We start from the raw sequence: 15,564 nt of genomic DNA, 5'->3' as shown, positions 1-15,564 counted from the left end.
AGGATGCTACTTGTATTGTACTTTATATGCTCCATGGACAGAGTTTGTTTTTCCAATAACCCCACTACTAACTAGGTGTCAAGAAACTAATGAGGTAGCAATAATCATGAAAGAGAAGGTTCCCTATTCTGGGCTGGGATCTGTGCCTTCACTTTTTTGGCAGAGGCAGGAAGGAATCCAACTGAAGCCTTCTTTAGCCAGATGATGATGGGTGGCACAAAAGGACTACAGAAGTACTTGAATCCTCCATTTCTTCTCTAGGCATGTTTGGATTAAATCTCAGTATGTTGATTCTTACTTGGAGATGTCCTTTCTCTTACCGTCTTCATGTCTCTGTTAGGGTTTATGCTCAGAAGGAAGCAGATGTAGAAGTCCATAGAATGCTACCGCAGATGGTGCATCTTTAGTCTTTGCTACATATAGTGCACATCTTCTGTTCAGTAGTCTCTTCTTCCAGTAGATTTACAGAAAAGAACATATATGAGAGACCTAGCATATATTAAAACATGTTAAAATATAACTATAGTAAAAACTAAATCACTAAACCAGAGAGAACAATTTTGACCATTGACAAAGCAGGAATCAAACTGGGAATTAGAGATAGGGAAAGATTTACCTTGCTGGAGGGCTTAAACATTCTTGGTTCCTACTGGTTGCCACTTTCCTGACTTACATTTCCTGACTGAATTTGATGAGCATTTATTCCATTAAAATAGATAGTGTACACTATCATTTACAGTAGATGATTAGAAATTATCAATATATGATTTTATGGTTATACTAATTGCTTACTATGCCACTGCTCATATACAGATATTATGGTGGGATACACAGTAGTGTATCTGATAAGCAGTTATAAAGAAAGCCAAGAGATTAACTTGAACTATAAATATATTATATTATAATTATATTATATTAGACTAATGATTTAAATGTGATATAAAGATTCCTGCTACTGTATTCAGTTGATGAAAACAGTTATATAAAATGTTGGGCTCTAGCTATTTTCATGAACCCATATTTTTACACAGATATCAAACATGTGTTTCATTTACAGGCTACATTTAAAGGATGGATGGATATTATGTATGCAGCTATTGATTCAAGAGCTGTAAGTACATTATATGTTCTAAAGTCTTCTTTTCCTTGTATAGACTCTGAGGTCAACGTTGTAACAAAAATGAGTGAGTGAGCATGGCAAAAATTCTGCTAAATACGAATTATTATAAACTGATAGCAAAACTCCCATTGATTTCAATAGCTGCAGGGCAAAAATATATTAAATAATTAGAGTGGGAAGGTACTATCCCGGGACAGAAGTATTTTGAATCTTTGTGTTGTGAGTTGCTGCTTTTTCAATTAATTATTGACATGGAATGTTAGTGCTGATTTTCTTTTTTTTTTTTTTTTTTTGGCAAAACTTTTTTTGTAGGTGCAGGATCAACCTAAATATGAAGACAACCTATACATGTATCTTTATTTTGTCATCTTTATCATTTTTGGATCTTTTTTTACCCTGAATTTGTTCATTGGTGTTATCATTGATAACTTCAACCAGCAAAAAAAGAAGATAAGTATTCAAGTGTCTCATCTCTGTCCTAAAGACAATATAAGACATTGCTTTTTTGAAGTCATAAAAAATGTGGAATGTTTGTCCCAAGCATTTATTCTGATTGAAACAATTGAAAAGCATTATTACATAAAAGCGTACCAAGATACTGTATGCTATAGCTTCATAATAGTCCAGGTGATAAGTGGGACACATCCTTTCCCTTCCTCGCATCCCCAAGCTATTTAGTGTCCTGTGGATATTCCTTTCAATGTAACTGGAGGACTAACGCATTCTCACACATGGCCATTTCCTACAAACTCTTTATGTGGTTGCACCATTGATTCTAGGTCACTCTACGCAAGCACTTATTATTTTCTCTGGGTTTTTTTCCTTTTTGGCTGAAAATTCTGGCCCTTCTCAATCTGAAGGTCATTATTATAAAAGTGCAAAGAGAATCTTTTAGGCTATTTTGAGCTATCCGTTCATGCAAAACACAGTACATTACTTCTTTGTGGCATCTCTGCATACTTCCACTAATGGCATTCATGGCACTGGTGCCTCAGTGATCCTGAACCTTCTAGAAAGCCATGACAGCACTGAACACTTGGGGATAAATTCACAGAAGGACATAGGCACCTAACTGCCACTTTAGTGCATAAATCCCAGTACCAAGCCCCACTGGGATTCACAAAACCTGCTCAGCTGCTGCCAAACTTGTAGGCATCTAAACTTGCTTGAATTTTTGCAGTAAAAGTTCTCTAGTCCCTTATGTTGCTACATCTGATGATGTGTACTGCAGCCCCATGCCAGGTGTCCGGATGCCTAAGCCACGGACCAATGCATGAACCAGGAGAAGATAGGCATTCCTGCACCTAACTTGCCTGTAGGAACTGATCCAGTAAATGTCTCAGAGCTCACCTACTATAGGTGGACTTACACAAAATGATGGCGGTGTGGGGGGGAGAAGGGAGGACCACTCTTATAACTTTTAGTCCAGTGGTTGTTAGTCACCTGGGATATGTCAGACCCACAGTTCAAGTCCTCTCCCTCCCCACCACATATGGGATCAGCAGAAGAGATTGAACTGCGATCTGCCATAGACTACTGGGCTTTGGGATACTCTGATGTGGGGCTCCTTCATTCTCTCTTTTTCAAGCTGTCCCACTGTGGATAAATAAGCTTTAAAAGTTGTTTGGAGCAGATGGAGTGGATCTTCGCTCTTCTGCCTCTCTGGTGAGTGCGCTAACCAGCAGGCCACAGTGTCATTCTCATGCTCTCTCTCTGGCCCAATGATTCTTTAATTATTTATCCAAAGTATAACAGTTTGAAAGGGAGAGACTGTGGGAGCCCCACACATCAGAATATCCCTTCGCCCAGGAGTTAGGGCACTCACCTGAGAAATAAGGAATCCCAGTTCAAATCCTTCTCCCAATCAAGTGGAGGGAGACTTGAACTGGGGGTCTCCCACATCGCAGCTGAATACCCTAACCACTGCACTAAAAGTTATGGGGGACATTCTCCTCTCCCAGCTTCTTGCTCAAATGGCATAGGTGCCTAACACAAATAGAGGGTTTGCAGCTGAGAATCCCAAGCAGAAGGAGGTACCTTCCTGTACCTAAATTTTGGCACCTATCTCCAAAAGAGAAACAGGGCTTAGCACAGACCCCTCAGCCTGGCATCTCCCACTGGCTATTTTAGGTGAGGAACTGCCCAACAATGCTGCCTTTTTGTGAATCCCATTCTGAGGTGCCTCTCTCTCCCCATTCATGATGCTAGGTGCTGAACTCAGGCTTTGTGAATTCCAATGATTTTCTAGGTACTTAAAAGTTATGCATGGTAACACTCAGCATCCCCCCACCTAAGTTCCTTTGTGAATCTTGCCTTTGGTGTCATAGACCGTTATTAAGAAGGTGTGAGCTGCACCTGCCTCAGTTCCTTTCTGACCATGGTCTGTTATGGATGTGAGGAATCTCACTGTTATGTCAGGTCTGCTTGACTGTTGGATGTTCTTTTTTAAAACCCCTTCTTATAGTTTTGTCTATGTGAACAGTTAGTGTGCGGGAAGCTGGGGTGTAAATTTACAGCACACTAGCGTGCTGTGCACTAAATGTCCGCGTGGACCCTCCTACCACATACTGACAGTTCCCTAGTGTGCACTGGAGTACAGTAGGGAACTTTTAATACATGGCAGCAGGGTCCACCTGGACCCTAATTGCATGGCATGTTAGTGTGCTGTAGATTTACACTTCAGCTTATTGCACAATAACTGTTTGTCTAGATAAGCCCTTATTATCTGTTAGTCTTAGCTAGCTAAATATATATATTACCAAAGCATTCCCTTTTCAGTTAAAATATTTCATTTTAGCTCAGTGCATTCCTTCACTGTGCTTGGGTCAGTGCCAACAATGGCAGACCTGAAGAAGAGTTTCAAGAGGTGTGCCTGCAGTTCAGGGATATTCCTGAAATATGATGTACGCACATGCTACCTCTTTTGTCTGGAGGAAACTCACCTCCCAAGAGATGTAAAGTCTGATAGGTTTTCATTCCTCAAGCCCTTTGAGTAAGGCTGTTAGAAAGAGCAGTGGATTCTGGTTGGCACACCATGAGGGCTCACAATAGCTGTCTTCAACTCCCAGCCTCTCTCCCACTAGCCTCCTGAAGCCAATCTTGACTCTGCCTAATAAGAACTCCACTACAATGTCTAAATAGAAGCCAGACAGGACATAGGAGTTAAAAGAGGACATTTCAGTGCTGAAGGCATTAAAACCACAACCTTCAGCTCCAGTCAGTCTCTTCCAGGTCTGAACAATCACAACTGAAGAACTCATCTTTTTCAAGACCCTAAAAGACCTTGTGGTCCCAGTGCCAGTATTTAGTTACCTAAGTCAGAAAATAGTTTTCATGCCAGTATTGATATCTGAAAGACACTGTCCTGATACCTTGATGCTGTTTACATCCTGGGTATTGTTGACATTTTCGGAGTGCCCTAAGAAATGCCTTCACAGAACAGAACTGACTTTTTGAGTTCATGTTGGATGCCAACTTTTTTTCTCTCTAGCTCCCTGGAAACATAGGAAGAAGAACAAGTATGCTGAAAAAGATTCCCCACCATTAAGGGGAAAGCACCGTAGAAAAAAAGCGGTAGTACTTATCTTGGAAGAGCACCAATTTGGCATTGACTCCTCTGGATCCTCCTGATCTCCCACTTCAACCTCACCTCTCTGGTGCCAAAGACAACATCAGCATCTCCTGCTGATATAGTTTTTGCCTTACCAATATTGTTTCCTTGGGCTCCTTTCCTAGATGTCTTCTCCTCTTCCAAGGAATCTCAGAAGAGGCAGACTTGGTTCATTCAGTTACACTGATTCCTTCCTACAGCGAATTCCGCCTCCCATTTTGGGATTTGTATGCCCAAAGACCATTTCACCTCCTTCAATGGACATCAGACAGAAGGCCTACCCCTCAGGGAAAACTACATAGATAGGGAAGAGAACTCAGTCATGGGGAAGGAGACCCAGGGAATAGACCTGCTGAAGGCAGGATGGAGAAAACCACAGGGAGTAGGACAGGTTCCTGTAGGGTCCCTGAGATAGGGCGTGTAAGAAGCATGGAGATCTCTGAGGGAAGAGCACAGAGTCCTTATGGAGGGGAGACAGTGGGAAATCTGCTGGGAGGAAACAGCATAGAGTAACTCGGAAGGGCCCAGGAGTAAGGGCAAAGAGCACAAAACTTCAGCCCAGCCCAAGACGGGCAGAAGAAATTGGTTTGGATCTTTGTTTGGATTTACAATTGGACTTTTGTTACTCATAAGCGACTGAACTTGGGAGGTGATCTGGCTGAAAAGCTGGGCCATGGAAAACCCAGACGGAGACAGGCCAGTGTAGAGTCAAGGAAGTGGTCAGCAGGGGGTGTTAGACGTGAAGTCCTGTGCAACGGCATGCTCTGCTGCTAGGGAGGGACTGTGGCAGTGTGTGCAAACACTAACAGACATCCAAAAAAACAGAGCTGTGAGGCAAAGGTTCTGTCTTTGGGAGACACCCTTTTTGTCACTTCTCTGTCTCCCCAATTTTGATATGTATGTCAGGAGCAAAAACCCAACTCTACCACATTCCCCACTTCCAGCCTGGAAGGACATAACAGTGGACAAGTGGGTCCTAGATGTAGTAGAACTCGAGCTGGTCAGGATTTTTTTGGCCAAATGTGTTTTCATCCAGAAGGTTTCTCAGTTCCAGGATTAAATTTCTGGTTGGAGAGAAACTCACCCCAGGTTCCTATCTCTGCATCTGCCACATCCCAGATGAGTGCCCTAATCACCAGGCTATAGAGTCAATTTCTCACTCTCTCGCCCAGTGTTACTTAATTATTTATACAAATGGAACAGCTCCAACAGGAGAGATTGAGAGAGGCCCACGCCAAAATAGCGTGTGGGCATGGCTTCACTTGCAGATGTAGAGCGCTGGGAGTTAAACCAGCCTTCGGAGACCACAGCAGGGAGAACGCTGCCCTGTGTTTACACTGTCAGATTCAAGCTCACCAGCATAGTGACATTAGCAGCTCTTGCAAAGCCACAAAGAGCAGTGCATTGTGGTAGCTATCCCAGCGTGCAAGTGGCTGCAACATGCTTTTCAAATGGGGGCGGGGGGTGGAGTGTGACAGGGAGTGTGTTGTGTATATGTGGAGAGAGAGACAGTGTGTTTTGAGGTGCTGAGAGTGTGTCAGCATGCTGTCTTGTAAGTTCAGACATAATGGTTGCTTTGTCCTAGAGCAGATGAGCATGCTGGCTGTCAGAAACGGAGCTTTGAAAGGGGATATCCACATTCCTACAGCCGATTCCAAAACAATGAGAAGAGTGGCCACTTGACTTCAGGGGATTATGGGACGTTTCCAGAGGCCAGTCACAGCGCAGTAATGCAACACCTCCTTCACACTGACACCCAGGTGTTTCAGCCTGGGTGCAGCAAGCGTTATGCTTCTCATGGAGGTGGATTACCAGGAGCGCTCCAGCTGCAGAGTCCAGGTGCTCTATGTGCCTTGCCAGTGTGGACACATCGGGAGTTAGGGCGCCCAAGGCTGCTTTAATGCGCTCTAACTTGCAAGTGTAGCCAAGCCCTGTAGAATGGTGCTTGTGGTACTCATTGGGGGGTGTGGTAGATGTATATTCAAGTCCCTGCTCTAAATCAGGCAGAAGTGGAGATCTGAAAGGTGGCCAGCTGGAACTCAATACATATATTCACTCAACATTACGACAGCATTAGATTTAGCTTCACAGTTTGATGCCAGGTTTGGCAGAGCTGCTTAACAATCTCTTTTACTTGATAATTTCTTAGCCCATCAGTCATCTCAGCTACACTGAGCTTACCAGCCTCCAGCGAGTGGAAATATGCACAGGTTCCCTAAAGAAGAAAGAGAGATTACTTACCAGTAGCTGTAGTTCTTTGAGGGATGTCTCTGAATATTCAAACTCCCTACTCAACTTCCACTCTTCCTCATAATTTCCTGTCCATCTTGGACTGGGAGCAGATGTGATTGAGAGTCACACCTCTCTTACATAACTTTGGGCCATGATCATTATGGATGCAGTGGCAAAGTTTTCCAGAAGGTTCTGGATCACTATGGTGCAGGTACTTTGAATCCCATGACTGTGAATATGCAGAGGTATTCATCAAAGAACTACAGTTTCTGGCGAGTCTCCTCTCTTTACCTATAATTGCTTGTGTCAGAGTCCTTCTCTTCCTTCATCCTACAGTAGGAACATCCAGATCTGTAAGCATTATTGTCACAACCTATGAGGAAACAAAGAAGTCTAGTTTTAAGAAGGGTGAGGGAAGTAGGGTGCAGGGAAGAGTAAAAACTGGCAAAAATAGTGGTAAGTAATTGTCTCTTGTCCTTTCTCCCTTCCTTATTAAACAATAAAGATATCCAGAACTACATGAGAATATTGCTAGCAGCAGATAATATACATTACATGACTGCTTGTAAAGAAAAATCCCCATTGTTTGAGAAAATCAGGCCCACATCAGAATGGGTTACAGAAGAGTGAGGACTGGCCCAGATAGCAACATTACAAATGCCCACAGCCATTTCTTCACCCCTTTGTGCCCAAAAGGTAGCTAAACTTCTTGTTCAGTGTGCCTTGACCCTGAAAGAGGTTGGGCATTTTACTCATTCATTTGTGTGGAAGTGCTTGAATTTGATAGCCTGCCTAATATTGACAGGATTAGTGCCTTATCTATGATATTCTGGGACCTGAAACTAAAACCTCATGAGCTTAATAGTTAATTAGACCCTGTTACTTGATGCCTTTAATGCATGTCAGTATTTAACTCTGCAGAGAGCCAATGGAAAAGTAGCTGATGGTAGTATGTCTCCTTTGATCTCCTAGTGAGGATGTATTTATAACATGGCTCCACAATAAAATATAAGATTATAACAGACACTTATTTTCCTTGTAATCCCTTTTCTCTTTTGAATGTGAATAAAGTTTTGAAAGATTATTCATGTACATATGGTTATAACCAGTTTTGATTTCATTTCCTTACTTTGGAGGTCAAGATATCTTTATGACAGAAGAACAGAAGAAATACTACAATGCAATGAAAAAGCTAGGATCCAAGAAACCACAAAAACCTATACCTAGGCCAGGGGTAAGAATGACTTAATCTGTCCAGACTAAAAGGTCAATTTAAAAGAAAAGAAGAAATATTAGCTTGTAAGCAGTTTAGAGTTCACATTTGTATAAAGACTAGATATTTGATTTATAAAAAGCTATGTACAAGTTATCATGAAGGTAACCAAAAGTGGAAAATTTAAACATATTAAGGAAAGAAAGTACCTTTTCCCTCTGCTACCATATTTTTTCTCTTTTTATAAATGTAAAGAGGACAAGATCCAGGAATCTGAACTCTATTGTATGCCCCTTTCCTGTGAATAATAATAATAAATCATTGCCATACTGTCTGCTTTCATTGTAGCAGTTCTAAGAAGCAAAATATGTTGGTTTATTCAGCAGTAAAGAACATGTATATATTAAGTCTGGGATTTTCAGAAAAGCGTGAGGGATTTATTAAAATTCACATTGGAGTTGGTTGTCTAAGTCTTTTAGGATCCTTTGAAAATCCTGTTATATTTTAACGTTATAGGTGGAGCTTGTGGAAACACATATAGTTAAAGTTACCTAACACTTCCCATTGTAATTCCCTAATTTCCATTGCTTATAACTTTGCCAAACTTCTATTGTTTGGGTTACAATTTCTCATGTTTGCTCCTTACATTGGGCTGAATTTTTCTGAAAAGTGTCATCAAAAATGGCCCATGCAATTTCCAAAGTTTGGGAAGGGGAAGGGGGGACAAGAAGTTTTACCAACATTAAATAATTTGTCCAATAATTTTTTGGACAAATAATATTAGAAAGAATGCTAAGGTTGCAAAGTCAACCACTCAAAAATTAAGAAATGCCAGAATCAAAACTGCCAGAATCATGCAACCTTAATTCCCCTCCCTTTGTGCACATGCATTAGGTACAGTCTTTAATTACATGTTTATTTGAGCATGAGCGTCACGAAAGCTCATGCTCAAATAAATTGGTTAGTCTCTAAGGTGCCACAAGTACTCCTTTTCTTTTTGCGAATACAGACTAACACGGCTGTTACTCTGAAACCTTTAATTACATGATCACAATCTATTATTTCTACACGGCCCCTGCCTCATTCAGTGCACAGAACGGCCAGTGAATGAGAGAGAGGGTTGCAGAAAGTGAAAGGGTGTTTAAGGTAGTAAATTGGGACCCGGTAGTGCTGAACGCTTTTCCAGCCCTGCTTCAAACTTGCTGTGTGATGCTGGGCAAGACTATCACAACATGTACATGCAAGAGAGCTGAATTAAGCTCTAATATTTGTATTATTAATTTGACAAGGCTGCCCTTTTACTGAAGTTCTATACACTGTGTTAAGAGATTTTCTTACCTTCTTCCAGTATAATATGGAATAGAAAATAATTGTAAGGTGTGAATTGAATGCTTATCTCTTTTCCCCCTCCAGAACAAATTCCAAGGCATGGTATTTGATTTTGTGACAAAACAAGTATTTGATATTGGCATCATGATTCTTATCTGCCTTAACATGGTCACCATGATGGTAGAAACAGATGATCAGAGTGATGAGATGCAAACTATTTTACAGCGGATTAACCTGGTGTTTATTGTCCTGTTCACTGGAGAATGTGTTCTGAAACTGATTTCACTCCGTTATTACTACTTCACCATAGGCTGGAACATTTTTGATTTTGTGGTTGTCATTCTCTCCATAGTAGGTAAGAATTATTTGTTAAATTAAAAAGAGGCTAAAATGAGTGGAAGATGAAAATTTACTGAAGGTGCTTCATGTTTGGCTTTTGCTATTACAATGCTTATAATTAAGTTGTTTAGCTTTTCATTTCCCTTAACTTTATCTAGAGTAATCACCAAAATTCTTATATTCAGTCATCACCATAGTATCTGACTATATTAGGAATAATTTGTATGAGAGAATTGATAAGAACTTCTCTTGCCATTCTCAGTGTCAGAAATTACACAATATCCAGTCTTGAACTATCAGATATCTTTTACATAAGATATATTAAAAATTAAAGTATAACCTATACAGTACATCAGGGATCGGCAACCTTTGGCACGCAGCCCGTAAGGCAAAGCTGCTGGTGGGCTGGGACGGTTTGCTTACTGGCAACGTCTACAAGTTCGGCCGATCGCAGCTCCCACTGGCCGCGGTTCGCCATCCCAGGCAAATGGGGGCTGTGGAAAGCAGCAAGGGCCGAGGGATGTGCTGGCCGCCGCTTCCCGCAGCCCCCATTGGCCTGGGATGGTGAACCATGGCCAGTGGGAGCTGCGATCAGCCAAACCTGTGAACGCTGCAGGTAAACAAAAGGCCCAGTCCGCCAGCAGCTTTCCCTGATGGGCTGCATGCCAAAGGTTGCTGATCCCTGCATTACATTTACTTGACATATGAAACGTTAGTAATCATATAAAACATGACTATATGATTTGGAAGTCTTTGCAATTCTCCATCATTCTGATACTGTAGTACAGAAAGATTAAATTGCTGTAAAATATTTTCCCCTTACTTACTAGCTGTTTTGTTTTTACAGGTATGTTTCTAGCAAAGGTCATCGAAAAATATTTTGTGTCCCCCACCTTGTTCAGAGTTATCCGACTTGCCAGAATAGGTCGAATCCTGCGTCTCATTAAGGGAGCTAAAGGGATTCGCACTCTGCTTTTTGCTTTGATGATGTCTCTTCCTGCTTTGTTTAACATTGGTCTCCTGCTTTTCCTGGTCATGTTTATCTATGCTATATTTGGAATGTCCAACTTTGCCTACGTTAAGAGGGAAGCTGGGATTGATGACATGTTCAACTTTGAAACTTTTGGCAACAGCATGATCTGCCTATTTCAAATTACCACATCTGCTGGTTGGGATGGCTTGTTAGCACCAATTCTTAACAGTGGAGAACCAGACTGTGATCCTAATAAACCTCACCCGGGAAGCTCTGTTAAAGGAGACTGTGGTAACCCTTCAGTTGGGATTTTCTTTTTTGTCAGCTATATTATCATCTCATTTCTAGTTGTAGTAAACATGTATATTGCTGTTATTTTGGAGAACTTCAGTGTTGCTACAGAAGAAAGTGCCGAGCCCTTGAGTGAGGACGACTTTGAGATGTTCTATGAGGTTTGGGAAAAATATGATCCAGATGCAACCCAGTTCATGGAATTTGAGAAACTGTCTGATTTTGCAGCTGCACTTGATCCTCCTCTTCATTTAGCAAAACCAAACAAAGTTCAGCTTATTGCAATGGATCTGCCCATGGTGAGTGGTGACAGAATTCACTGCCTTGACATCTTGTTTGCTTTTACAAAGCGTGTTTTGGGGGAAAGTGGAGAGATGGATGCACTTCGAATACAAATGGAAGACCGGTTTATGGCATCCAATCCTTCAAAAGCCTCCTATGAACCAATTACAACCACATTAAAACGAAAACAAGAGGAGGCATCTGCTGTCATTATTCAACGTGCTTTCAGACGTTACCTTTTAAAACGAACAGTAAAACAGGCTTCATTTGCATACAACAAAAATAAAATCCAAGGAGGGGTTGGTCAATGTATCAAAGATGAAATTCTTATTGACAAGTTAAATGAAAATTCATTTACAGAGAAAACAGACATGACCACCTCAACAGCAGTTTGTCCACCTTCCTATGATTGTGTAACAAAGCTAGTAAAAGAAAAACATGAAAAGGAAGACAAAGATGTTAGAAAGAAGGAAAAATAAAATGCAAGCAAACAATTCTGTTTGTGTGAAAAGTTGTTTACAGCCTGTGAAGGTGATGTGTTTGTGTCCACAGGACTCCTGTAGGAGGTCTATGCCAAACAGACAGTTTTTACAAATATACTGTATACCTAAGGTCAGTGCCTATAACAAGACAGTGACCCCTTGTCAGTAAACTGTGACTATAATATGGGGAAACAACATTGACTGGAGGTTACTATTTTCACTACCAGCTGACACTGCTGAAGAGGAGAGAAAAAATGGCTACTCAGACTGTAGGGACCAGTTAAAGGGGTGCAAACCAATAAATTTGTGTGTGTTTAGCATAAAACAATACAGTAACTGTATCCACTGTTTGCATTTCAACTGCCACATTTGTCATATTTTTACAAAATCTGTGTTGGTGGATTCATCTTTTTTTTTAAATCATATGTTTATTATATGTAACTATTTTTGTAAATGGGGTTTGTGTTGGGGAAGGGGTTAAGTATTACTTTACAGGTATGAGGACCAGGTGTTCTATAATATGACTCTAATATACACACAGAAATTATTTGCATGAAGGCATGCTGCACTTATAGATCATGCATGAAAAAACATTAAGTCACAGAGAACAACAGATTTTAAACTACTCTGTGTTTCTGGGAGGGAGTAATAAATTCTGAGGTGCTTAATTAATGTATTCATGTTGTGTCACATCAAACAAGTCTTTATATGCCTGTAAAGTTCTCTATAATCCACAAGAACAGAACAGATGCTTTATTTTTACACAGACCATTAAATCTCAGCAAGTGCAAACTTCATTGTAAGGTCTGGAGTCCAAGGTTTTATGTCTTTGTCAAATGGTTTTCTGTATAAAAATATTAAAAGAATCTGCCCTAGAAAACACAATTGACCAAAAAGAACCCTTTATAAAATTGTTCTGCTTTATCCTGCAGTATTGTTTGGCCATCTTCAGCTCTCAGTAAGGTTGACATTGTATATGTTAATGAAAAGCCCTCTGTTCTGTAAATAGTAATTTTACCCTGTGGTGCATGTTTGAGCAACCAAATAATGACATGAGCACATTTATTGCATCAAATATGTACCACAATAAGTGTAGTGTGCAAGCTTTCTACAGGTAAAAGTATGTATTCTCTACCATTATAGATAGTTTGGATGCTATCAATGCATGTTTATACTGCCTATGCGGCTGTTCTTTCAACAGTCCAGAATTCTTAATTATAGGAAGCCATACATCAGAGGTAAAGAGAAACAAATTGTTCAACAAGACCTCATTTCTTCACATCATTAAGCAATAGTTTGCACCTAATTTAAGAGCTTTTTTGTTTTAAATTTTTAAATCTTAAGTGACAACATATGGTGTATAGCAAAACTGTACAGATGTGTTGCAAACTGCTAAACCTGTTGAAAATCATGTGGTTAGAATTTTATAAGCAAATATAAATATTGTAAAAAAACCATTTTATTTTATTTTTCAGCATTATGTACATAAAATAAGAAATGAATTTTATCTTCAGGTTGATGTCACAGCCATTTTTATTACTTTCTGACCACAGCACTTTTTCATGGAAGAACTTCAGAAATTAAGAAATGAAGACAAGAATGGGTAGTTGTAGGTGCTTTTTTACTATATTTGAAAACATTTCCATTTGAAATAATTTGATAATTTCTGCAAAATAAGTGCACAATTTGCTTGATTGCAAAAGGCTATATTTTTTGCTTTGGAAAAGGATGCAAAGTTTTGTTTGAATTTCTAGCAGTGCCTGCATCAGAATTTTAAAATATCCTTTTTCGTTCACAGAATCCTTTATCTTTTCCAGGGTTTATTTACATTTATTCTTTTTGATTCATGCTGCATTAGAACTACTATTAATATAATCTGGGTCCACAATATTTTTTCACAGAAACAAAGTAGCAAAATTGTATAATCAAATACATCAGGACATTTTATGTTTCTTACACAGGAAAATTACATATAGACTTCTTTTATTAAAACTGTTGACTTATACTGTATTAGTGAACTGCATGCAGGAAGATGCTATTACCCTAACTGATGCTAAACAACATTATTAATGCGCCAAAATAATAAAGATTACATTTTTTATTGTATTTCCTTGTCTGTTTTTATTAACTAAAATTAATATAAGATCAACGTTATTATGCTGTAGTGCATAAGGATCTGATCCTGCATACCATTACAACCAGATATTGTGCTTACTATCAGTCAAAAATCTATTGCTGTCACTGGGCTGTGCCCCTTAAGTAGTACTGCCACTGATAATGTTCACAATCTTTTAATAAAATAGAGTAACAAAAATACAAAAGGGATATAATATTTGGTGGGAGGAAACAGCTCTAATGTGAATAGGAATGTGATTAAGATTATAATGACAAAGTTATTTTTACATAATATTCCACCTCTTTTATAACTTAGCAGCTATTTTTTTTCCTTTCAAAGGGTCTGTTCCTGGCACCCTTACTCAAGCTGAGTAGCTCCAGAAATCAATGGGGTTACTTACATATGGACAAAACATTCTCCCACTGCTGTGGGTATCTGCCTGGGTGGGAGATTTACTAAGATTTACAATTTACTAAGGGTCGTGGTGGATTCTCCATCACTGACAGTTTTTGAAATCAAGATTGGATGTTTTTCTAAAAGAATGCTCTATGAATTATTTTGGGGAAGTTCTACAGCCTGTGGTACACAGGAGGTCAGACTAGATGATCACAATGGTCCCTTATGGCCTTGGAATCTATTACTTTGTGAATCAGAAATTTCCTCACAACATAATCATCAACTAAATGGAGATTGTCTCAATTAGCTAGGCTGTTCACCATCCAGAACAAATCTGTTGTTTGACATTCTGGAGATGCCACAGTCCCAGAGCATAAGAATTCAAAAATATCTTTATAATGCATAGTTTTTAAGATCAGATGGGACCATTATGATAATCTAGTCTGACTTCCTGCACTACACAGGAATGTCACCTAATAATTCCTGCTATCATGGCCATAACTTCTTATTTAGCTACAATATATATTTTTAAAAAGACATCCATTCTTGATTTTAAAAATTCAGTGGAGAAACAGATTGTTCCAATGGTTGATAAATGTCACTATTAAAAATTTGTGCACTATTTTTAGTTTGAATTTGATGCAATCAGCCTCTTCAAAAACTTCAGCCACCTGTGCTGTATTTAGTCTCCCAATTTCTTCATCTGTCACAGGTCACCTGTAAACCACAGTGACCTATGGGGACAAAACTGGGGAGAAAGACGTCTAGAAACCACTCTCTCAATAGTTGATGACAAAAGATGATAAAATCATACTACACCTATTATTTTCCCTCAGATCCCTCTGGAAACATTCCAATTGTATTAATCTCTGGGGTGAGATCATCAAAATGGATTTCTCACCCCAGTGGTAGAGATGATCCAGATTGTAGCCAACCATGCAACTTGAATATGCAACCCCCTGGAATAATAATTCCTATTTGTGGTCATGAAATTCTGACCCAACACAGAAAATTTATCATTTACATAAGTAGTTCCCAAACATTTTCCATTTGCAATCCAAAAACCACCTGTTGTCTCTTGCCATTTACTCACCCATCTTACAATCCTCTCCTCTTGGACTGGGTGAGATGCAGGAAGAAACCAAAGGGTTGTGAGCTTAGGTGAACTGCAGCAAAAAAAC

At 39.6% G+C, this 15,564-nt stretch overlaps 1 protein-coding gene across 9 annotated transcripts in view; it reads left to right on the top strand.

Annotated features, from left to right (window-relative positions):
* LOC141995937 (sodium channel protein type 1 subunit alpha) overlaps positions 1 to 13,951 on the top strand; it is a 179,006-nt gene extending 165,055 nt beyond the window's left edge. For all 9 annotated transcript variants that reach the window (XM_074967483.1, XM_074967478.1, XM_074967480.1 and 6 more), the window contains 5 exons: positions 1,058 to 1,111; positions 1,433 to 1,570; positions 8,092 to 8,196; positions 9,589 to 9,859; positions 10,691 to 13,951. In XM_074967483.1, coding sequence (XP_074823584.1) covers positions 1,058 to 1,111; positions 1,433 to 1,570; positions 8,092 to 8,196; positions 9,589 to 9,859; positions 10,691 to 11,868 — 1,746 coding nt within the window. In that variant the 3' untranslated portion in view covers positions 11,869 to 13,951. The remainder of the gene's footprint in view (positions 1 to 1,057; positions 1,112 to 1,432; positions 1,571 to 8,091; positions 8,197 to 9,588; positions 9,860 to 10,690) is intronic.
* Positions 13,952 to 15,564: the final 1,613 nt, after the last annotated feature.

This window comes from Natator depressus, chromosome 11, assembly GCF_965152275.1.
Source record: "Natator depressus isolate rNatDep1 chromosome 11, rNatDep2.hap1, whole genome shotgun sequence".
Taxonomy (NCBI): domain Eukaryota; kingdom Metazoa; phylum Chordata; order Testudines; family Cheloniidae; genus Natator; species Natator depressus.
This window is presented reverse-complemented; position numbering and strand designations above follow the sequence as displayed.